General features: G+C 39.0%; 4 protein-coding genes across 4 annotated transcripts in view; 3 read left to right on the top strand and 1 right to left on the bottom strand.

Annotated features, from left to right (window-relative positions):
* LOC6047737 (histone-lysine N-methyltransferase trithorax) overlaps positions 1-1,672 on the top strand; it is a 113,994-nt gene extending 112,322 nt beyond the window's left edge. Inside the window, exons 5-6 of the mRNA XM_038264934.1 lie at positions 528-703; positions 858-1,672. Coding sequence (XP_038120862.1) covers positions 528-703; positions 858-1,031 — 350 coding nt within the window. The 3' untranslated portion in view covers positions 1,032-1,672. The remainder of the gene's footprint in view (positions 1-527; positions 704-857) is intronic.
* Positions 1,673-15,093: 13,421 nt separating this feature from the next.
* Positions 15,094-16,304, top strand: LOC6047736 (probable dimethyladenosine transferase). Its single transcript, XM_001864720.2, has 2 exons — positions 15,094-15,254; positions 15,314-16,304. The coding sequence occupies exons 1-2, from the start codon at positions 15,197-15,199 to the stop codon at positions 16,174-16,176; spliced, it is 921 nt and encodes a 306-aa protein (XP_001864755.2). The 5' UTR covers positions 15,094-15,196; the 3' UTR covers positions 16,177-16,304.
* Positions 16,192-18,248, bottom strand: LOC6047735 (protein FAM114A2). The gene is made up of 2 exons (XM_001864719.2): positions 16,501-18,248; positions 16,192-16,441 (listed from the first exon to the last, which is right to left on the bottom strand). The coding sequence occupies exons 1-2, from the start codon at positions 18,133-18,135 to the stop codon at positions 16,367-16,369; spliced, it is 1,710 nt and encodes a 569-aa protein (XP_001864754.2). The 5' UTR covers positions 18,136-18,248; the 3' UTR covers positions 16,192-16,366.
* Positions 18,249-18,368: 120 nt separating this feature from the next.
* Positions 18,369-19,407, top strand: LOC6047734 (nucleolar protein 12). The gene is made up of 2 exons (XM_001864718.2): positions 18,369-18,547; positions 18,611-19,407. The coding sequence occupies exons 1-2, from the start codon at positions 18,462-18,464 to the stop codon at positions 19,362-19,364; spliced, it is 840 nt and encodes a 279-aa protein (XP_001864753.2). The 5' UTR covers positions 18,369-18,461; the 3' UTR covers positions 19,365-19,407.
* Positions 19,408-25,349: the final 5,942 nt, after the last annotated feature.

The following is a 25,349-nucleotide window of genomic DNA, read 5'->3' on the forward strand; positions in this document are numbered from 1 at the left end:
AGGCATAGTCTGGGACACTACAAAAATTACTGCATACTTATTTTTACTTAAAATATAGGAAATGTTAGTAAAAATCACAGCCAAAGTTGACCCCTAAAAAATGACATTTTTAAAAACATTGGCAAAGTCACATAAAACAAGTAAAACTTCCAACCCTAAATTTTTCTAAAATTTTAAGAGTTTTTCTTTCCAATGCATTTAAAAGATCAAAAATTGGTTGAAAAATGGATTTTTGGCAATTTTTCAGATCGAAGCCCGTCTAAAGGCGGGGTTAGGTTGTAGAGGGTTAACGTCCAATTTAAACGATTGGAAACTCACCACTGTAAATTCGAATTCACCTCAACTCGCCTACACTAGTTTGAAGATTGCTTGAAACTATCAAACTGTATGAAAAAGCTGTGGTGAAGTCAAAATTACAGTGAAATCACGCCTGTTTGTCTGTGTTGCAGCCGACAAAACAAATAAAAAATCATCAGCTAAATAAATTCTGTATGATTTATTGTTCTCTCCCTAACTCTTCTCCTTAGGCGAAATGGTGATCGAGTACGCCGGCGAGCTGATCCGGTCGACGCTGACGGACAAGCGGGAGCGGTACTACGACGGCCGCGGCATCGGCTGCTACATGTTCAAAATCGACGAGAACTTTGTGGTGGACGCGACGATGCGCGGCAACGCGGCCCGCTTCATCAACCACTCGTGCGAGGTACGTACTACACCTTTTGTCGTCCTTTTGTTCGAGGAATTCTCAGCCAGTGGGTGGGTTGAGGTTGATTCTTCGCAGACGCGAAATTGACCTTCACCCCGCGCTGACCTTGACCTTGAACTTGCGCGTCTAATCGTTGTCCTTTCACTCACAGCCAAACTGCTACTCGAAGGTCGTCGACATACTGGGCCACAAGCACATCATCATCTTCGCGCTGCGGCGCATCGTCCAGGGCGAGGAGCTCACCTACGACTACAAGTTCCCGTTCGAGGACGTCAAGATACCGTGCTCGTGCGGTTCGAAAAAGTGTCGCAAGTATCTCAACTAAGAAAAAGATAAGTGGAGGGTTGGAAGGGTTAGGCAATAAGCAATAGCTGGAACGAAAGGGGAACGAAAACGAAAAAAAAGGTGCTGTCCTAGAGACAACGTTGAATGATATTTTATGAGAAATGCATCACAAGAAGCAACTAATTTGTAGGCACGCAAACTGAACAAAAAGGCCATAAGTTTGAAAGTTTCCTTTTATGCTCGAAACTGAAACGTACACATTTTAGACATTACAGACGGGGAGTTCCTCCAGAAAAAAAGTGTATTATATAATCGTAACTAGCATATATGTAACTATAGTTGTGTAGAAAATAGTAATGTTTGTTTGACGTAGAAAGCAGGTTGAATCCGTGTGAAGTTCGGCGCCCTCCCCCGCGAGGAGAAAGCTCGAACGCTATTTATTTCTCAGTGTACATATTCTCGCATGTGAGTGTGCTTTCAAGATAACACAACCGACAATGTATGTAGCAGTTTAGGACAGGACCTCTGTATTACAACCAACTTACTCTTGTGCACCAATTTGCGAGTGAAACTTGACCTAAAAAAAACAAGCAGTGTATTTTAACTTAAACCTCTGAACGTGTTGTCCAACTGTAACAAAAACAAAAGGCAGTATACTAAACATAGCTTAAACATTTTGAATCAACCATCTTAAACAGAACAAATAGCTCGAATTTGAAACTCAACGTTTTAATCGCTGTCAGTTAAAAAAAAAGGGTAAAGAAAAGAAGCTTTCGAAGAGGGGGGTATATCTGTACAGAACCATTTTACCAAAAACCGTTTTAAGGCTTCAACATCCTATAGTTCGCGCAGCGCAGATATTAACCACTAAAAAAAACTATTTTAAAACTGCACCCCCACACCGAACAACAAACTGTACCGTCTTTAAATGCAATTCACGTTTTTAAAAAGGCAATAGAAAGGAAGTAGATGAATGATTTGCTGAGACTTTGGACAATCATTTTTTTTTTTTTTTGTGTTTAAAATTTGGCTCAAATTTCAATTTTACTTCACTTTTTCGTTAATTTCAAAGAGGGCTTTTTTGCTTCAGTAGCTTTGGACAAGTTGACTTAAAATTTTGATAGCTGTCCATAAAAATATCTTTTTTTCTTGAGATCTGACTCTCTGACCAATTTGGTGGTTTCGGCAAACTTTAAAGATTACTAACCCAATAAGATTTTTTTCATCTTTTTTTTTCAAAAAATCAAGTTAAAAAAATATGTTGCAAATACAAAAATTCGCAGAAAAACAGACAATTTTTAAACGCTTTGAAAGTTTTTCTTGAAAAATAATTTAAATTCCGTAAGGCTGGTACAAATTTTATTTCAAGTTTTTGTCACGCACCCCTTTCAAAGTCGGTTCGAAAAATCAGGCGGGGGAATTTGTTTTTCAAAAAAGTTAGAATTTTTAATGGAAATTCAAGTGCAATCAACTGAAATCAATTTAAAATGCATTTGGGTTAATTAAAAATTCTTTCGATTTTTAGTGAACTTTTTTTTTGCCTAAACATTTTTTTTCCTCGAATCTTACAATTTTTGAAATCTATTTTTTGCGCATAATGCAAATAATACACAGCAAAAAATCCGATGGTAAAATCGCATGCAAAAGCATGTACATCAACTTTGTGAGCAAAAGCATGTAATATTGTGTGAGAAAACGTGTACACAAAAAACATGTACAAAAGAAAAAAATAGATTTGGCATACTCCAAAAATAACAAGAATCTGGGGAGAGTGATATCCAGATTGCCAAGTCCGCGCCCCAACCTTCTCGGCTATCTTGCCGTCTTGTAAATGTTAGGTTAAACGCCGATGTATCAGAAGATTTCTCGTACTTCGTATACTGTATTTACTGTATACGATGAATGGGGAGTTTACAGCAACATCGGTGTTGATCAAGCTAATTTCACAGCGGCGAGATAGGTTAGATGATTGATGTTAATTTTGGAATGTGCAAAATTTATTTTTTCTTCAGTACACGCTTTTTGAGTATACGTTTTCTCATGCAATATTACATGCTTTTGCTCACAAAGGTGATGTGCATTAGGGTGGGTACGGATTTTGAAAAGTTCTCAGATCAAGTTCTGGTGTGGTTCCCCTTGTAGGGCATACCCAAAGGGACTCTCACACCAAATTTCAGCTCATTTGGTTGAAAACTGGCTTGTCTCAAGCGGGTTCAATTTTACATGGAAATTACTATGGGAAATTTTGAATTTTCGTTCATTCGCTCCTACAGGCCTGGGGAAAACATGTAGAAACTTCTAGGATGGCCAGAAATGAGCGGAATCGTCTGGAGAACAACTTTTCCTAATAGACCAGGTCGATTCGTTCAACCCACATCGAGCTCAACAACAATACATCCGGGGTTTTCGGAACCAACGCTTTTCCCCAGAAAAGCAACACATTTTCCTTAGCATGCTATGAATGCTTGATGAAAACCGCGACGCCACATGTCAAACAGCTACCACGTGATTGTAAAATTTGCACCATAACATTTTTTTTCTTAGTTGGAGGTTTAGAATACAGTTAAATAGTATCAGGATCACCATAAATTTTAATTCTATGGTTCAAAAAGTAATAAAAAGTAATTTTTTATAGGCGATGCTAGTCCACGTGGTAATTGTTTGACATGTGGCGTCGCGGTGTTCATCAAGCATTCATAGCATGCTAAGGAAAATTTGTTGCTTTTCTGAGGAAAACCGTTGGTTCCGAAAACCCCGGATGTATTGCCGTTGAGCTCGATGGGGGTTGAACGAATCGACCTGGTCTCTTAGGGAAAGTTGTTCTCTAGACGATTCCGCTCATTTCTGGCCATCCTAGAAGTTTCTACATGTTTTCCCCAGGCCTGTAGGAGCGAATGAACGAAAATTCAAAATTTCCCATAGTAATTTCCATGTAAAATTGAACCCGCTTGAGACAAGCCAGTTTTCAACCAAATGAGCTGAAATTTGGTGTGAGAGTCCCTTTGGGTATGCCCTACAAGGGGAACCACACCAGAACTTGATCTGAGAACTTTTCAAAATCCGTACCCACCCTAATGTGCATGCTTTTGCACGCGATTTTACACAGAAATTTTTCAATAAAAAAGCCTAACATTTGAATTATGGTAAATTTTGATTCAAAGTCATTTGAAAATCGAACAAAATGCAAATAATATGGAATTTTCTATAAAAAAAAATTAAGGTGACTGATTGGTGCCACAGATCGGAAGAAAAGGGGTCAAGAAACAGCTGTACGAACAGCAGAACAAAGGAGAGGGAGCGTCTTCTTGGGGCTTTTCTTCACCCTCTCTGACTTGCTTGCGCTGCCGCTGCTGCCTTTTAGAAATTTTACCAAAAGCATGGTCGTGCGTCGGTACTAGCAGGCAGGGCTAAGGAGGTATTGGACTGTGGCAAATAGACAAATTCGCACTTTCTCGTGTTTGGAAGTTTGCCAAACTCGCAAACGATGAAAAATGTATGCAGACTGATGTTCTGCGAACAAATGCAGGCAAACTACAAAAAGGGTTAGTTTGTTTGTTTGTCTGTCACATTCTAATACCTCATTTACGGGCCAACATGGTTTACCCTTGGAAATTGAATCATGATTATTCATTATCCTAATTCGCCAAAACATGGTTTTTTGACCTTTTTGTTTTGAGCAAATATTTGAAACAGAATAGGATATAATACCGAAACTAACGCCGAAGACAACAAACAGAACAAAAGTTTTAATGCAGAATAACCTTCAGGGTTAAAGAAAAAAGTTTCAGAAAAAATTAGAGCAAACAAAAAAAACTATTGTTCACAGTCTCAGCGAATTGTTCGAAATAAAACAAATCAAAATACAAAACTCTAACTGTAACCATCTACCTGTGGGAGATTCAAGGTTGTAGTATTGCTGTTCAAACAAGTCGTCGCATTTTACGATTTCTTCCCCCCCAACTCTCACCGTGTTAGCTCACCTCAAATAATCAAAACGCATAGATTTGCAAGGAAATAGTCGTCGCAGAAAGTTGTAAATATATTTAACGAAAAAGAAAGTATGACTCGTTTTAAAAGTTGAATTTCTACGCCCACACAGAAGCAAACACACACACACACAATTTTACTACGCTTTTTCTAGGTTTTAAGTTTGCGTTTAAGCTTAAGTTAGTATTTCCCAAAACATAAAAACAACAACTAAAAAAAACAAGCATCGAATTTCAGTCAGGGAAATTGCTGCAAGTAAATTCCTATCGATTATTACGCTATTTCTTTGAAGCAGTGAACGTTATCTTGCCATTTCCGTTTTACCTATTTTTTTTATTATTATTATTACACATTTTGTTTGTTATTATTTTTAATCAACTTTCAGCATCGTAAGCATCAAAACATTAAATGTTTGTAATAAGTCATTAAACGACGAACATCTGAAATGTTCGCCGTCAGCTACTTTTAACTATAAAAATATGCTAAAACTAATAATTTATAACTTAAAGCAAACAAAAAAAAAACAACAAAACCCTTAACTCGTTTCGTGCTATTCGCGACATTGTAGTCATTGTCCGGTTTGAGAAGGTGAAGAAAATAATCAAAAGTATGCCTAATAGAATGAGTTCAGTTTCTTTTTAAGTTGGAAACATTTCCAGCGAATGGTGAAGTGAAAACAAATGTGATACTAACGAGAAAGAGTGAAGGTAAAGAGAAATCATGATAATTTGAACTACCCTAACTTAAAGAAGAAAAAAAAAACGCTACTACACACTACAAACAAACAATGAATGTAAACTTTGAATCGTAGAAATGCACACAAATAATGAAAACAAAACGATATTACTAAATGGTACACAAACAAACACAAACACACTCTCACAGATACAATAACTAGTATGCATAGTGCATAGTTTAATCACATGATGCAAATACAATGTTTAAATCAGAAAAGGAAAACACAAATACCGTAACTATGTAAGAATCCTAGTGGAAAGAGTCTTTTGGTAGTGTTAAACAGAAGCTACTGCAAAGAGTTCACACACACACACGCATGCAAACAGCACACAATCAACAACAGGCTTGAATTGTGTACATTTTTGGCATACACACAAATACACACACACACACACAATACTATTACAAACAGACCTACTAAATACAACTTAGAAATGTAATTGCAGTTTATTAAGTTTAGTTCTCTTTCTCATTTGAAGTATTATGTTGAATTGAACAATTTAAGCGATAAAAATTCAAAATAAAACGTAATTGAAAAATTAGCAGTTTGTCGTTGTCATTCTGTCCGAAAAAAAAAATCAATCAAAGCAATCCGAAATATGTAGCTTTTTGATAAAACTCAAAAGTTTAAATAATTAAAATTTAATAGTTAAAATTTAAAAATAATGGGGCTGAAGAATCTACCAATGTGTAAAAGGTCGTATCGAAGTGCTCCGATTTCGATGAAACTTTCAGCGTTTGTTTATCTATAGGGGCAGGGGGGGGCAGAATGGACCACTAGCCTGTCCCATTTTGAGGTCATGTCGAGGAATTTCAGGTGCTCACTTCTTAAATGATAGATTATGATGTTAGGAACAATGTTTTCTTAGACAAGAAAAAATAATAAAATACTTTCTCGCACCCCCTAGTCGATTTACTGAAAAAAGTCACTTTTTTGAACAAATTTTCTAAAAACGCTTGGAATCAATACAAAAACTGTTTCGATCAGGTGTGTATTATCTTCAAACGATAGGTTTTTGTCCATAGATTAAGATGCACTATCAATATTGGACCAAAATTTAAGTTTTTGGACTCTCCCAGGCGGATTTGTGTCGAAAAAATCGCATTATTTCGAAACTTTTTTCAGAAATGTTCATTTAATTTAGGGTAGCCTATTTTTCCCAGTGAAACCAATACATGCAGCTTGTAGGAAATTTCATGGCGAACATTTTTCCCTCTGAGAAAATCCAATTTCGACACTCCAGAGCCGAGATATTTGAGTTTTAGTGAGGAAAAAAGTGCCAATTTTCAAAATTTCTCAGAATTCAGAAGCAAGGCCTACTAATTACACGATGTAGCAAGCATATGTCTCAAAAGTCAGGGTATGCTTTTTTATAGTAATTTTGGCCGCTGAATCCGAATCTGAAATCAAATTTTGTGTAAACAGTGATGTTTTGGAGCTACACCCTTTTGGAATGTTATTTGCGTGTTAAAGAGGCAGTTTTTGTAAATATTGCTCGGTTTGTTCTAGAGGTCGTATCGAGGTGCTCCGATTTGGATGAAACTTTCAGCGTTTGTTTGTCTATACATGAGATGAACTCATGCCAAATATGAGCCCTCTACGACAAAGGGAAGTGGGGTAAAACGGGCATTGAAGTTTGAATTTTCCGAGGAATTCGAATATGACAAAAGTGAGACTAAAAAGTGCCGCTATGGATGCCTACAGGACAATAACTAACGTTGTAAAATGTTTGTTATAGAAAAATCGAAAAACTATGAGAAAAACTGCGTTTGGCCAAAAAGTTATTACTGTAGGCTTATAGTCCCTTACTTTTGAGGTTAAAAAAAAAATTTAACAGTAATTTACAAAAGCTATGAGAAAATGTTAAACCAACCCTGGATGTCTATGGCTCATTTTGAAGTGCTTCAAAAGACCTTTCGAATGCATCTAAGAGAGTTGGAATTGATGAAGTTTTACTAAAATGCGAGCAATTTTAAGATTTTTTATGTTTTTTGGACCTCAAACTTCAAAGCCCGTTTTACCCCACTTCCCTTTGTCGTAGAGGGCTCATATTTGGCATGAGTTCATCTCATGTATAGACAAACAAACGCTGAAAGTTTCATCCAAATCGGAGCACCTCGATACGACCTCTAGAACAAACCGAGCAATATTTACAAAAACTGCCTCTTTAACACGCAAATAACATTCCAAAAGGGTGTAGCTCCAAAACATCACTGTTTACACAAAATTTGATTTCAGATTCGGATTCAGCGGCCAAAATTACTATAAAAAGCATACCCTGACTTTTGAGACATATGCTTGCTACATCGTGTAATTAGTAGGCCTTGCTTCTGAATTCTGAGAAATTTTGAAAATTGGCACTTTTTCCTCACTAAAACTCAAATATCTCGGCTCTGGAGTGTCGAAATTGGATTTTCTCAGAGGGAAAAATGTTCGCCATGAAATTTCCTACAAGCTGCATGTATTGGTTTCACTGGGAAAAATAGGCTACCCTAAATTAAATGAACATTTCTGAAAAAAGTTTCGAAATAATGCGATTTTTCGACACAAATCCGCCTGGGAGAGTCCAAAACTTAAATTTTGGTCCAATATTGATAGTGCATCTTAATCTATGGACAAAAACCTATCGTTTGAAGATAATACACACCTGATCGAAACAGTTTTTGTATTGATTCCAAGCGTTTTTAGAAAATTTGTTCAAAAGTGACTTTTTTCAGTAAATCGACTAGGGGGTGCGAGAAAGTATTTTATTATTTTTTCTTGTCTAAGAAAACATTGTTCCTAACATCATAATCTATCATTTAAGAAGTGAGCACCTGAAATTCCTCGACATGACCTCAAAATGGGACAGGCTAATGGACCACCCTTGGTTTTGGGCTTTAGAATCGATTTAGACCAACTGTAAGGCAAAGGTCTTATAAAGGATGTCAAATTACATCACCATACCGAAAACGGCGTTTGAATTCATTGTATTTTTCGAATTATGAGCAAAAATGTTTTTTTTTTGGAAAACCACGCAAACGTTATTTCGAGGTTTTTAAATAAGCTTTCTGAAAAGTTGGATTGTTTGAAAAAGTTTGTTCAATGTTTAGAATGTTACCAGAAGCTATCACGAAGGTAATCAAACAACAACGGAACCTTCAAATCATTTAGAGTCTTGGTGGTGGAAGTGTTAAATAAAAATCCACTTGGGGGCAGAATGGACCACCCTTTTCCTGCCTTATAAAAACAATCAAAAGTTGCGAAATTTTAGCTAAATGGATTATTTCACTTCTGGTAACTTCAGAAATCACGTTTAATGCAATATTAGTTGATTTTTTAATTGTTTTGACGCTTATTTGTAAAAATAGTGTCTTATTTCGGCACAATTGCATTATTTTCAAAAATGTTTGTTTTGTTGAGTGAATATTTTTATAAAAGTGATCAAACTTCATGGAAACTATGTTGGAAAGGTTACTTAAGTCATTTCTTATCACCCTTCGTCGTTGTATTAGACGCTTGTTTTCTAAGGTGGCCCAATCTGCCCCGCAGGGTGGTCCAATCTGCCCCGCACCCAGGAAAAGTCGAAAAAACATTTTTTTTAAAGTGCATCAAAAATAGTTTTAAGCTGAAAATTTTCATCAACCAAGTATACGAAATTGAAGGGAACATCCCAAAGCATAAGCCTGCTACACTGGATTCATAAATTTGTAAGTTTTTGTAAGGTTTTCGGTACATTTTACTAAGGCGGACCATTCTGCGTCCCCCCCCCTCCCCCCTGCCTCTACATGAGATGAATTCATGCCAAATATGAGCCCTCTACGATGAAGGGAAGTGGGGTAAAACTTTGAAGTTTGAGGTCCAAAAAACCTAAAAAAATCTTAAAATTGCTCGCATTTCCGTAAAACCACAGACAAACAGACATGAAACTTAGAACACATTTTTGTTCAAAAAGTGGGACCAATTTGAATTTGAATTTTGCTTGCTCACTAACGACACCTATCTACGATTCCTAGAATCTCCTCTTCCTGAATGACATTAGGGCATGCGTATGTGTGTATGTCAACCTATGAAGAATAGCACCAAAAGGCAAACCAAAACAAAACATTGAAACTGAGCAGTTGCCGGCTAAGAGAAAAAATGTGATCATTTTGCCGGAATATCCTCCTGCCGTTTCTTGATCACTCAAGGCGGCTGCAATGTTGGCGATTCCATCTTTTGGGGATGCGGTCTTTTGCTCAGGATGTAATTGAAATCAAGTGGGCAAAGCACTCGGCGCTGCCGCCGGTTCTAGGATGTCAGAAGGTACAAGAAAGAAAATAGACGTTCCGTTTCGACGGAATTAACCCATTCAGACGCCCGATGGAGAATCGTGGCTCCAGGGTCACTTTGTTTCTTCCGTCTACTGTTCCTAGATAAAATACGATGACTCAGGGTAGGTTGGTGATGGAAGACCCCAGTTGTCTGTTTTAGATGGCCTAGCTAACCTAGCAGCTAGAAAATTCCGTTGGGCGCCTGCACAAGGCATTGGCCACTCTACGCACCGTGGAATCTTCCACCACGTTAATTTTAACGTGACAACAAACGCGCCAAGAAGAACGGGCTGTGTAGCTGGAGGAGGAGAGGGGGGAAGGGAACTTGCCCTTTTTGCACCGGTTATTCAAGGATCTGCACTGATGGAACCATCTTCATAGCCACAAGCGGAGCCTATTCCACCGGATCAATAGATTCTGAAAGCGGCCGTGCGTAATCACCTCGCGGTTCTGTTAATTCAGCAGAAGAAAACATCGATCCGACGCGAGGTCACATGAAAAACGAATTTGATCCGAAGATTTTCGAAAAAATGCTCCACGTGTTTTCTGCAACCAAAACAAAACAGAAAGATAGCTCAAAGCTGTCATTTTAAAAAAAAGCGCTGGCCGCTGAGCACAAAGGCGCCTCTGGCGGTGAATCCGGAAAGCATAAACCATGCTGTATGATTTTTGAAAAATGACCGTTACATTTTTGGGACAAGTTAGTGACCTCAACTTTCATGTCTGTTTGTCTGTGGTAAAACTTAATCAACTCCAACTCTCTTAGTGGCATTCGAAAGGTCTTTTGAAGCACTTCAAAATGTGCCATAGACATCCAGGATTGGTTGGACTTTTTTCCAAAGCTTTTGCAAATTACTGTTGAAAACGGATTTTTAAAACCTCAATATCTTTTTGCAACAGCCTCCAACACCCATACTCCCATCACGGTGCTCAAAATACCGTTATTATGAAAAAAAATATGCACTCCGAGATTTTGGGGTCTATCGATTCCTTACACCATAGCGCATCTCTGTGCAAAAAATAAAAACATTCGCTGATGTAGTTTTCGAGATACAACCCTTTTAAGATGTTACATCCGATTTTTTCAAAGAAAATCAATAAAATCAATACAATTTCAGCACTTTAAAGAGTATGCATTTCGATATAAAGGTGTTTTTTGCTTCATATGACTGTCAAGTATCTCTGGGCCAAGTTTCAGAAGGTTTGCTGATGTAGTTCTCGAGATACAGCCATTTTAAAATGTTATTTCCGATTTTCTTTGAAAAAATCGGAAATAACATTTTAAAATGGCTGTATCTCGAGAACTACATCAGCAAACCTTCTGAAACTTGGCCCAGAGATACTTGACAGTCATATGAAGCAAAAACACCTTTATTTCGAAATGCATATTCTTTAAAGTGCTGAAATTGTATTGATTTTATTGATTTTCTTTGAAAAAATCGGAAATAACATTTTAAAATGGCTGTATCTCGAGAACTACATCAACAAACCTTCTGAAACTTGGCCCAGAGATACTTGACAGTCAAATGAAGCAAAAAACACCTTTATCTCGAAATGCATATTCTTTAAAGTGCTGAAATTGTATTGATTTTATTGATTTTCTTTGAAAAAATCGGAAATAACATTTTAAAATGGCTGTATCTCGAGAGCTACACCAGCAAACCTTCTGAAACTTGGCCCAGAGATACTTGACAGTCATATGAAGCAAAAAACACCTTTATCTCGAAATGCATATTCTTTAAAGTGCTGAAATTGTATTGATTTTATGGATTTTCTTTGAAAAAATCGGAAATAACATTTTAAAATGGCTGTATCTCGAGAGCTACATCAGCAAACCTTCTGAAACTTGGCCCAGAGATACTTGACAGTCATATGAAGCAAAAAACACCTTTATCTCGAAATTCATATTCTTTAAAGTGCTGAAATTGTATTGATTTTATGGATTTTCTTTGAAAAAATCGGAAATAACATTTTAAAATGGCTGTATCTCGAGAACTACATCAGCAAACCTTCTGAAACTTGGCCCAGATATACTTGACAGTCATATGAAGCAAAAAACATCATTATCTCGAAATGCATATTCTTTAAAATGCTGAAATTAAATTGATTGTTTTGGTTTTCTCATTAAAAATCGGATGTAACATCTTAAAAGGGCTGTATCTCGAAAACTACATCAGTGAATGTTTTTATTTTTTGCACAGAGATGCGCTATGGTGTAAGGAATCGATAGACCCCAAAATATCGGAGTGCATATTTTTTTCATAATAACGGTATTTTGAGCACCGTGCCCATAGGTCAAAAGTTAGGGAATTTCATGGACTATAAAGCCTGCGGTATTAACTTTTTGGCCAATCGCAGGTTTTCTCATAGTTTTTCGATTTTTCTATAACAAACATTTTACAACGTTAGTTTTTGCCCTTTAGGCTTCCATAGCGGCACTTTTTGGGCTCAATTTTTACATATTCGAATTCCTCGGGAAATTCCACGTTAGTTTGAAGAATTGGAGTTGTAAATTTGATTTACAAATTAATATATACATTTTTTTAAATGGCTATATTTCAAAATTTCAACAATTTGGTAATTGAATTATGTCGCAAAATCGATTTTTGGTCATATTTTGGGTTTCCATGTAAAATTATCATTAGAACCCAAAATATGACCAAAAATCGATTTTGCGACACTTTGGGTCAATTCAGAAGGCAGATTCAAATTCAGCGGGCAAAATTACATGGAAAAACATGTATTTGGACAATTTTTGAAATACGTTAGGGTGGTCCCATAAGGTTTTCCCTCGATAATTAGCCTTTTTCAAATGAAGATATCTCGGGTTTAAAGAAAAACACCCCTCGGGTTTAAAGCGTTAGTAGTGCTGGATCTCCTCTTTCAAATGCAACCTAGTGCTTAAAATTTGGCTTGCGCCTTTTCGAGATATTTGAGTTTTAAATTTGCATCTTTTGTACCTTAAAATGGCTGTAACTTTTGACTCTCAAGTCCAAATTGACCTGTCAAAAAATAAAATTGTTTGTTTTTTAAAGCTCTTAAAGTGCCCCGAACACCACTTTTCTCTAAAATTTAACCCTGAATTACCACATTCGAAAAACTGATTTTTGAAGGTTTGCTCAGATGCTTTCTATTAATTTGGTCGTAGAAGGCGTAGATAACGAGATAAAATTTTGGTGTTTTCGACAAAGTTGCTTGGATTGGCAAGCTCAACAACTTTCTAGAAGATAAAAAAAAATCCCAAAAATATTCCTGAAAAGTTAGTTTTTCAAAATCACCCTAATAGTGAACCACCCTAATTTGCAACAAAACCAAAAGTTGCCCTTTTCCATTTGCAACAACTATTCTGAAGACAACAAAGCTCCAAAACTTCACAATTTTTCGGAAAATCCGTTTTCCACTTAATTTTGCGATCTGGACCACTGTGCACTGCTACCTTGTAACTGAAAATCGCACCTCCCCATACGATTTATTCAGTTCAACTACGATTACACTTTTTTGTGTAATCGCAGTCGAACTGAAAAAATCGTATGAAAAAGTGCGAAAACGAACTCAGCAAAGTACAATTTTCAGTTACAGTGTATGTGATAATACTCATGAAATATAGGACAATCCTCTTCCTCATTGCAATTATTCCGGAATGAAACAAGAATTATTCCAGAATGATCGAGTGTCAACCCCCTTGGTTTTACCATTCACTGAAGATAAGAATTACGCCAAAAAGTGTAGAACCCAACCATTTTCGCACAAGACCACGCTTGAACCATCGCGCCGAATTCTTTAAATACCCACTAAGAATTGGGGTCTAAAATGAGGCCAAAATTTGTGATACTATTGTACACAACGATAAAGCTTGTTTTTCTAAGCACAATGACACTTGGTACAACTGGAGACCATAAATAGGGAGACTGATCTAAGCTTGCTAAATCGATCTGGCAACGTATGTTTTGAGCTTGGCAACACTGACAAGTTTTGCTGGGAGTAATGGCAAATGCTCGTGGATACGTCAAACTCGTGTCTGTTTGGGTACGTCAAATTCACTTCGGCCAGTCTTCCTATTTAGGATCTCTAGGTACAACCGCAACGGATTTAAAAAGGATTAAAAAATCAATTTTGAAAAATTTACTTCCCGGTTCTTCTTGACAGAAAAGGTCCAACTTGACAGCTCATTACAATGGAACCATAGTTGATCCAACAAAATATTGTTGTCTTGTCAATTTATTTTTTGTATTAAAATGAAAAAAAAAGCGTTAAGAGATGCTTTTAAATAGTTTTTTTTATCGTTTTACATTAAAATTTATATAGGGCTTTAGGATCCTATTTTAGCTTTTTTTTATCTTTTAAAATAATGTTTTCTTGTTACAGTGATATTTTTGATAGCTTTTTTGGGTGTTTTTGAGTACCTCTGGTTCAAGGCGGTTTAAAAAACACCCAAATAAGGAAAAAAAGTTTATAGGGCCATTACAAAAATCCTCAAATTAATTGGGTACTAAAGCCCTACGTAAATTTTTATGTTCAACGGTAAAAAACACGATTAAAAAACATTTCTGATCACTTTTTTTCATTTTAATGCAATTTTTTTTTTTTTGACAAGACAACATTTTTTCGATGGATCAACTATGGTCCCCTTGGAACGAGCTGTCAAGAAGGAGCTTTTCTGTCAAGAAGGACCGCGCACTGATAATCAACATTACACACTGTTCAGTTCACTTTTACACACTTGTATCGGATTTTTCAGTTCAAGTATGATTACACGAAAGTGTGTAATCATACTTGAACTGAAAAATCCCATACAAGTGTGTAAAAGTGAACTGAAAAAAGTGTAATGCTGTTTACCAGTGCGAGGTAAATTTTTCAAAATTGATTTAAAATCCATTTTAAACTCTTTGTGGTCGTACAAAGGGTCATTGTACTCAGAAAAATAAGCTTTATCGCTGTAAACAATAATATCAGCAATCTATGCTTCATTTTAGGACCCAATTGTTCAAAGTATATTCCCTTTTACTGGCAACACGGCGAGCGTTAGCATTAGTCCATCACAGCCACGGCGTTCCCAGTCTCTGGATTGGATTTGTTTACCTCTCTCTTATTTTGACAGTGCACTTGTTTGAACTCCTCGCACATGGTCCGTGCTTGTTTACGTTCTTTGATTCCTGGTGCGATCCGGAGTTTTAAATCACCACAAAAATGCCCAAAGTTCGTGCCGAAAAGAAGACCCGCGTCCACACGGAGGTGGCCAAACAGGGTAAGATCGCTTGGCGTCGCACTGTACGGTCGTTTGAACTTTTTGCTTTGTTTTCCAAGGTATCGTTTTCAACAAGGACTTTGGCCAGCACATCCTGAAGAACCCGCTGATTGTGACGTCGATGCTGGAGAAGGCGGCGCTGCGGCCGACGGACGTGGTGCTGGAAATCGGCCCCGGAACCGGCAACATGACGGTCAAGATTCTGGAAAAGGTCAAGAAGGTTATCGCGTGCGAAATCGATCCCCGCCTGGTGGCGGAACTGCAGAAGCGTGTCCAGGGCACGCCGATGCAGTCCAAGTTGCAGATCTTGATCGGGGATGTGCTGAAGGCGGATTTGCCGTTTTTCGATTGCTGCGTCGCGAACATGCCGTACCAGATCAGTTCGCCGTTTGTGTTCAAGCTGCTGCTGCACCGGCCTTTTTTTCGGTGTGCCGTGCTCATGTTCCAGCTTGAGTTTGCGCAGCGGTTGGTGGCCAAACCGGGCGATAAGTTGTACTGCCGGTTGAGCGTTAACACACAGCTGCTGGCACGGGTGGACATGCTGATGAAGATTGGGAAGAACAATTTTCGACCTCCGCCGAAGGTCGAGTCCAGCGTGGTGCGGATCGAACCGAGAAATCCTCCGCCGCCGATCAACTACACCGAGTGGGACGGGTTGACGCGGATAGCGTTCCTCCGAAAGAACAAAACGCTGTCGGCAGCCTTCAAGCAGACTACGGTGCTGACGGCGCTGGAGCAGAACTACAAAATGCACTGCTCGCTGAAGAACGTGGATCTGCCGGCGGAGTTCAACATCAAGGACAAAGTGGAGGACATTTTGAACGGGATCGATGCCGGGAGCAAACGTGCCCGCACGATGGACACGGACGATTTTATGGCGGTGCTGCACGCGTTCAATGCGGAAGGGATTCACTTTAGTTAAGGGAGGAGAGCGCGGTTTTGGGTGGGCTAACAATAATTTAATACATCATATTTTATATATGCTTTAGAAAGGTGTATAGGCGCAAAGAGTACCGTAAGCCGGAATACACACGTTGTAATGTTAAAGAATAAAACTTTTTGTTTTGCTCCGTGAACCATAGTAAAAAGAAGTACACAATTGGGATGGTTGTCTACGCAGCACCGATCTGCAGGATTGGGATGAACAGCTGGAACGCATTCTGCACGTACGAAATGCTGTTTGAACCCTGAAAAAAAGAAGCCATTTTTGTTACCGGCTGTTTCAACTAGGTTCTGATGCTCGTACCTCCAGAAAAATGTTGGTGATCAACGCATTGTCGCAGTCCTCGCCGCGCTTGCTTTCTCCGTTTGATTTGCTCAGCTCGGCGGAAAACCGCGCCGCAAGTCCGCTCAGATGCCAGCAAAATACGCCCGTCAGCTGCACCAGCGCGTCCGCCTCGTTCGCGGTGCTGTGGCGGTCCAGAATGAGCAGAATCTCCGCCAGTTTGTGCATCCGCAGGACGCACAGGGCCGTCGTTTGAGCTAGGCCGTGCATGGCCTTTTCAAAGATTTGCTGCGCCGATCGGGGGGAAGCGCTTTCGAGCCATTCTACGTTTTCCTTCCAACAGTTGAGCAGGTCCTGGAAGTCTACCTTGACATCGTCCAGATCGACGACGGCCTCTTTGAGTTTGGATTCCAGCTCTTGCGCGGTGTGCCGGCCATCGGCGGAGCCGTCATCTTCGTCTTCGGGAAGCTCGCACAGTTCTTTGACTTCGTTCATCGTTTCCTGCAGGTCGTCGAGAGCCTTTCCACTGAGTGGCGCCAGCAGCGATTCCAGCTTGAGGGAAGCTTGCTTGGAAAGCATTTCCAGCGCTTCCAGGTGTACGAGGCCGTGGTAATCGTCAAACAGAGTTTCAAAGTGTAGCTTTTTCTTGTACAGATGCTTCTGGACCTGTTTCAGATTATTTTCGCGCTCCTCGGTCTTCTCCTTAGCTTCACGTAGAACCTGACTCAACACCATGCCGTCGTCGTTGCCCATCCCGAGCAGTTTTCGCTTGCTCAACAGACCAGCGTCGTTCTCCTGCAGGATGTTCATTGTTTTCTTGCCAATGCCTTCCAACGTGTCGAGTCCGCCGGAGATGACCTTGCTGCTGATTTGCGTAACCCCGGACACAATCTGGTCGAACCCGAACCGATCTCCCGGCGACTGGTCGACGTCTCCCTCCGGCACGTACCCATCTGCCTTCAGCTTGGCCTGCTCTTCCGCCTGCCGTTTGGCCATCTCTTCCGGCGTCGGAACTCCGATGCCCGACTCGATGACCTGCGTGATGTTGGTCGTGATGGAAGCCACACTCTTCGAAGCCGACGACAGGAAGGACACCGCCGCACCACCCCAGCTGGGCTTCCAGCCGGACCACGATTGCCCGGCCGCCGCCTTGCTCTCTTCCTGGGCCAAACGATCCAGCACCGAGCTGACCGACGCATCGTCATCCTGGCCCTTCATAAAGTCCTTCAGCTTGTGCTCCACCTCGTCGATGTCCACGTCCTTAAAGCTGGTCTTCACCTTCGGATCCGGCTTCTTCTTCTCGTCCGGTTTGGCCTCCACGCTAAAGTCACCCCAGTCATCGTCAAAGTCGTCCCAGCCGTCCTCGACCGCGGCGGGAACCTCCTTCGGCTTTGGTTTGCTTTCCACCAGCAGTTTGGCCTCCTTCAGCCGATCCGGATCGGGTCGCACGATTTTCCGCACCCCGGAAGATTTCTTCGGCTCCTCTTCCACTGGGTCAGCAGCGACGTTAGGTTCCACGTCAGATGCCGTGGAGGCTGGAGACGATGTTTTTGGTGAGGGAGCTCGCTCTGTTTTCTTGATTGCTTCTTTTCGCTGCTCTTTTACGTCGAAATCCTCGTCCGCCGACTCGAACTCCTCGTTGTCGGAGTCGCACATTTTAAATGTTTGAGAATTTACAAGAATAATCTAAAAAAATTACTTTCTGCTTCTTGAAGTTGCAAATTTTTATCACGCAAAACTGAATTCGTAAACACAAAGAAACGTCAAATTGGAGCAAGGTGATTGCGTTTGCAGGTGTCGTTGCGTTCAGTGACCGGGAACGATTCATCACGTGTCGCGAATATGGATGCTGGCAACGCTGCCAGCTGTAAACAAAACTCTGTCAAAAATGGTCCGCATGGTGTTGTTGTTTACGTTAAATACTCTGCCCACTCTGCCGATAGTTTCATGTGGTTCGTGATCCAAACTAAATTTCCAGTAAAATGAAGCGAAAATCACAGGAAGGCAACCGTCCAGGTGCCGGCGCGAAGCGCAAAACGGAACTGGTTTTTGACCCTCTGAAAAGAACGTAAGTATTGATGGACTGAAGGCGTTAAAATTGTAACTAAATGATCCATAATCGCCCCCGCAGTGAGTTCCTATCCGGGTTCCACAAGCGCAAGCTGCATCGCAAAAAGGTCGCCCAGGGCCAGCTGGAGCGCAAACTGAAGGAGGAAACGCGCCGCATCCGAACCGAGGCCAAGGAGAACAAAAAGAAGCTGTACCACTCGTACAAGCCGATTCCGGAGCTGACGGCGGAGGATCGCGAAGAGCAGGAATACGACACCGAAAACGTCACGGTCAAGGTGGTCGAACTGTCCACGAAGGAGCTGGCCAAGCAGAACAACTGGATCGGCGAGAACCACGGAATGGTGCGAGGGGACCAGGAGGCCGAGGACGAAAGCGATGACGAAGGAGAGCAGCAGTCGAGCGAGGAAGAAGACGACGAAAATGAGGTAGACACCATCCCGGGCATGGAACTGGACGCGGCAAGCAGGAAAAAGAAGCCCAACCTAAACCTGGACGGGGAAAACGACGAGCAGCCGGAGGAAGCGCCGGCGAAAAAGCAGCACCAGCAGCGAGGGCCGGTGCTCAACCTGGAGGGAATCCGCTCGAAGAAGGAAATGAAGCACAAGCTGAAACGGCACGCGCTCAAATCGTTGAAGAACAGCAAAGCTTACCAGCAGACGCAGCGGGCCCAGCAGCAGAAACAGCTGAAGAAGTCGCGCCGGGTGAGGCATGTGCGCGAGAAGAAGCTCAAGAAGCAGGGAAAGCTACCGTCTGGGGACGGAGGGCGCGGTGGCGGAGGGGGTAAGGGTGGGAAACGGCGCGGAGGACGGGATTAGGGAGATTTTTTTTTGGATTTTGAATAAAGTTTATTGCTAAAAATGATTCTTTTAGTTTAATGAGAAATATCCAGAGTGTCCCATTTTCAGATTCCCGACTTTTTTTTCCGATTTTGCCAAAGCCTGGAACATTAATTATTTATACCCAAAGAATAATCGCAAATAAAAAAAAACTGTCTAAAAAAATCAAATTTTCCAAATAAAGGCTGGTATGCTGATCGGAAGGAACGCCAAACTCCATATAAAAAACGCCCAAGAAAGGGTCACGAAAAGATTTTTCTTAAGCGGTACGCAGCTGAAAAGTAACAGAAACGGAAAGATTGCGTTTGACGTTTCTTCGCGCGGTGCTTGTTTGTAATATGTTTTGATGAAAAAATCAAAGAATTGTAATTTTCCATTTTGAATGCGACTGATAATTACAAACGTTTTAATAATTTTGTATTGGGTATATAAAAATATTTGAAATTCCCGCCGAATCTTAAAAACCAGAATATTGAAATTAAAAGGGCAGATTTAGTTTTTTTTTTGGTCGAAGAGTAAAAAAAAGAAGTTGTCTTTATAGATGTCGGCCATCGTGTCACTAACTATTTATTGCTAGTACCAAACAGCTACCTCTGGATTATGAGTCCCCTGCGCTGTCCGATTGATCCACACTCGCGGGTCCAAAAGGAAGTAAATCGGAGTGAAATTAAACTTGACAATAATCATACAAATATCTATTTATGTTTTTACTAAAAATACAATAATAATCTGAAATTTTGAAATCAAACCAAACAACAAATTCAAAAATATAAAAAACAAACATTTCAGATATTTCAAATAACATTGTTTTTAAAAAATAATAAAGAAAATTTCAATAAAAATCTGAAATTTGGAAATTCAAAATAAAAAAAAGGCAGAATTGAATAATAATTATAATATTAAAGTTTTTTATAAATTCATTAGCTCAAAAATGTTAAAATTCGAAACGAATGTACAAGTCTGAATTCAAAAAAATTGAAAATATAGAAATTCGTAAATACAAATTTCCGAAAATCTCGAAATTATAACAATCAAAAACTCTATTTCTTCCAAAATTTAAAAAAAATAAAGAGGTTAGAAATTTTGAAATTTTGAATTTAAGAATTTAAGAATTGAAGAATTTAAGAATTTAAAAAATTTAGTATTTAAGAATTTAAGTATTTAAGAATTTAAGAATTTAAGAATATAAGAATATAAGAAATTTAAGAATTTAAGAATACAAGAATTTAAAAATTCAAGAAAAAATCATTTGTAACAGCCTTGTTTTATAATTTCCAAATTTACTAATTTCCTGATTTCCTAGTTTCCGAATATCCTAATTTCCTAATTTACATATTTCCAAATTTCTTAACTTCCTTACTTCCTAAACTCCTAATTTCCTAGTTTCCTAATTTCCTAACTTCCTAATTTCCTGATTTCCTAATTTCCTGATTTCCTAATTTCCTAACTTCCTAACTTCTTAATTTCCAAATTTCCTAGTTTCCAGATATTCTAATTTCCCAACTTCCACACTTCCTCATATCCTAATTTCCTAATTTAATTTCCTAACTTCCTAATTTCCTAATTTAAAAATGTCCTGATTTCCCGAGATAATTTTCAAATTTCCTAATTCCCTGGTTTCCTAATTTCCTGATTTTTTGATATCCTTATTTCATTACATAATTTTTTGATTTCCTTATTTCATAATTACATTTTTTTTTTTAATTTTAGTTTTTCTAGTTTCAAAATTCAAGAATTTCTAATTTTTTGCTTTTTTTTTTTAAAGAAATTTTCAATTATTGATTTCTTAATTTTGTTCATAATTGTTGTTAAAAGTTTTTGAATAAACATTTTGAATCTATTCAATTCCGATTTTATTTTAACTTAACCGTACTTAAGGCTGTTGCGAATATTTTTTAAAGATTTTTTTAAAGCCAAAGCCGGTTTATTACACATTTCATGCTTTACCTCTCTTTTTACGCGAAATTAAAAAAAAAATGCTCGTTTCGACTATTACAGCGTGCAACGTGGATTTTTCGCAATTCGCAATTTTCAGTGTAAGAACGGGCCTTGACTAGAGGTGGGCAAAAAAAGAGCGAACCGCTCAAATAGCCGGTTCACTGAAAAGAGCGAACGAACCGTGGTTCACAAAAAAAGAACCGCGGTTCTTTTTTAAACTCCGGTCTTTTGAATGAACCGTTTCAATATGGCATGATTTTTGTTATAAATATAATTTATTGAATTTCCAAAAAAATAGTGTTAAATTTGTTTTTGAGAATTAGAACATTCAATTTACTAACATTGAGTCAAAACCTAGGTTAAAAAAAGAGAGAGAGAGATCTCTGCGCATTCTAGATAGATGTTTACTAACATGCCTTCCAATCCCCGAGGTTAGCAAGGTACCGGCCAGGAGCCCCTTATCTTACTGGATAGTATTACACGCTCCCGTGTTGGAATATTGTAACCGGATGAGCTGCTATTATACGTTTAATTACAGTTAAACAGCAAATAGGCGTTGTGCAGCCATCCGGAATTGTGCGACCTTTTTGCTAATACTAATGCTAATTAAATTTTTTTTTTGAGAATTGAAAATGCAATTTCAAAAATTTCAATGCTTATAAAAATGTATACCAAAAGTAAATGATTTTCAAAACAAAATGGAATAAACTTTTCATTGTAAAACTGAGTGTACATTAAAGTAATACCGGAATACAAATTTGAGCATTTCGAAAAGCATAATTTGTCAAATATTACCATACATCTACTGAATGTTCGAGAGATTTTGGAAAAAATAATCATGTTGTGCGATTGAACTTTAGCGTTTATAGAATTTATCTATTAAATCAGAATGTAGAGAAGAGTTCACAGAATATTTTCTCCAAATAAAATATCAGCATTAGTTCAATTCATGCAGAAATAAACGCAATTTTAAAATGATGATGATGAATGAATTTTTCCAGCATCCTAGATTTAAGTTTGGATGCCATCCAATTACTCGAATGTTCAGTTTTGAATAGAAATCATGACATAGAGACCACCAAGACCTATGATTTTCAAGGGCATCTTCTCGTTTTCAGTTTTTTTTTATCAAATATGGCCGTTATAAATATTTTTCAAAGTTTATGTCACCCCTCCCCTTCAAAATCGGTCCGAAAAATCAGGGGGCAAAACAATATTTTTTTCAAAAAACATTCAAATTTCAATGGAAATAGAAGTCTTATAAACTGAAAACAAAAGTTTCCTTTTTGGCTTAAAAAAAAGTTCATCATACTTCGATACTAATGAATGCAACTGGGGACGTGTATTTTTTGTGATTTGGTCAGAGCTGAGGGACATAAATTTCAAAAAATATTTGGTGCGGCCGAATTTATAGAAGTCCAATGTGAAATAACTTACAAAATCACACGATTCTTGAAAAAAACCCTTTTCATCCAAATTTTGAAAAAGAGCGAAAGAGCCGTTCAAAAGAGCGGCTCTTTTTAAAGAGCGAACGAAAATGAGCGGCTCCTAAAAAGAGCGGTTTTGCCTTGACCGATCTTATGCACTAGGTTCCCGACGAACACGCACTGCCCTTACACCTACATCTCACCCTTGCTCTGAGTCAGTACGAGCAGCACGCTAGAACACGCTTTGAGTGTTCGTGCCAGGCATGCACACCTTCTTTTCCGGTTACGCATTTTAACTCGGCCGGGGGTGGTACATTACGTAGGGTTTGATGTAAGTATAAGCGCCTAACCATTTATAGTGTGCCTATCAACTTTCATTAAAGCAAAAACTGTTTTATTTTTAGTTTGAATTCAAAAACTTGTTGTTATTTTACTGTGTATTGTTTTCTGCTGAAATCATTCCTAGAGTTGAGTCGTGTTTATATGTTGCTATTTCTTTTGTCGCGGTGTTTTGTTACAATTTTTGGTCCTAAGCATTTTATACAAGTTTTTCAAAAGTACAATAGTAATATTTGTGTTAATTCTTTAATCATTTCAAAATTTGAATAAGGGCTCGAACCTCATTTGTTTGAAGAAAAGGGTGAAGATTGAAAACAATGGACAATGAAAGAAATATACTATTTGAAGAATCAATAGTAAAAGAAAGATAGTAATTTATGAAGTAGATAAAGAAATTAACAATAGTTAATAAATAGAGGCAACAAACAAGCTTAGATTGTATAAGGGAAATTTATAGGGCAGATGAACAATTATTCAAATAGATAAATAAAGATAAACAAAATTGACATCGCTGCCAAATTAAGGAAAACAGACAGTTTGTTACAGCAGCATCAATTAGTAAATATAGTGGAAAAGCGTTGAGAAATAAGAGAATCATGAAAGAAAAATCGAAAACAAATGGACGATAATAAACATAAGGCGTGTTAGAGAATCAGTGAAACAAAATAAACAGAATATAGATGGTAGATAGAGAACCTGGAGCCTATTCGAGAACGGACATCTCAAATCAAAAGCACCAATCGAAGCACGAGAACCGTCACAAAGGATTTTGCTCGATAGGCACCATACGTTTGTCAGCTCCCGTGCCTCGACTGGCACCTCAGGCTCGAGATGTCCGTTCTCTAACAAGCTCCAGGCTCTCTAATGAGCATGAGCATGAGCATGAGCATGAGAGACCACCCATGGTTGTCCTTCTCCGTTGCTGAACAGGACCATAATATCCCATCAGCACAACCGGTCACACGCTTCAACGATCAAATGATGTTTCCCTTATCAACAGCATGCATGAATGCGCTGAAAAGATAAAACATCACGATCATCAAAACTAGAGCCGGTGCGAATAGGAAACAGTCGTTGGCCACCAACGGCGCCCGCCATGTCAGTTTGTAGATCTCGAGGGGATGGGACGGGAATGTTAGTTAGCACAGGCTGCTACCAAGGGTGGGTTCTATACGATATCCACACCCCGCGTGTGCCGGAAAACTACTTCTACTTGGGATTTTGTTAGTGGGGAAGGGTAATGGCCAGGATTCATCATAGAGGATGATGATGTGGCCCAATAATCAATGAATTTTGTTGAATAGGGTGATGTATTATGTATTCTCAAGGCAAACAATCGGATGATGCGGATGAGACCGTTCCCGGTTATTTGGTGTTGAGTTTAACATAAATGATTCAATCTTAGACAGCCGGCTGTGGAAAGATAGAATCAAAATTATGTGTGATTAAAAGGTGAAATATTAAACTCAGCGTAACATATTTACGTAGAGTTGCCCTGAGACTATTTATACTTTTAAATTATTATAAGATGAGCGACCAATTAATGACTGAAGAGTTATGATGTTATCTGGAGGACTTGAACAATCGCGTTGAAACAATATTTGTCGCCGTGATTCGCGGGAAACGAATGGTCGAATTGAATGATAATTTATATTTTGCTGACGCAATTTAAAAACAATCTTCCCGTGAAACAATTGCAAATCATAGAACAAAGAAATCCGACTGTGATGTGTATCAAATACATGACTAACGAGAAAAACACACCGACGACGATGGACGAAAACGGAACGCGAAAAAAATGCGTCCCGACGGACAGGCACCTCGAAACGAACTGGCTCAGATCTGCTGTCATCATGACAACCAGAGCTAGCCGCACCTTCACACACACACGCACGAACTCACCCGAAATACACACCGACGACGAACGAAGAAAACGGAACGCGAAAATAAATGCGTCCCGACGGACAGGCACCGCGAAACGAACTCGCTCCAGGCTCTCTAATGGTAGATAAAAACGAAAAGAAGAGAAACCCCGTTGTGCGATGTTTCAGGTACATCCACAGCAGTTGACTCAACATACTGCGAATCAAAACAATACCGTCTACAATCACAAATTACTTCCCTGTCCCACATTGTCGCGCCCCTTTCTTTTAGCCGTCTCGAGTCTGACCCGCGGTGGTCAAAGGTTTACGAGCCGTTTCCACAGGCCACCAGCTAGGTCATCATGAAAACCAAGCCAACGTGGAGGTAAGAAAATAGG

Source organism: Culex quinquefasciatus, chromosome 3 (assembly GCF_015732765.1).
Source record: "Culex quinquefasciatus strain JHB chromosome 3, VPISU_Cqui_1.0_pri_paternal, whole genome shotgun sequence".
NCBI classification, from domain to species: domain Eukaryota; kingdom Metazoa; phylum Arthropoda; class Insecta; order Diptera; family Culicidae; genus Culex; species Culex quinquefasciatus.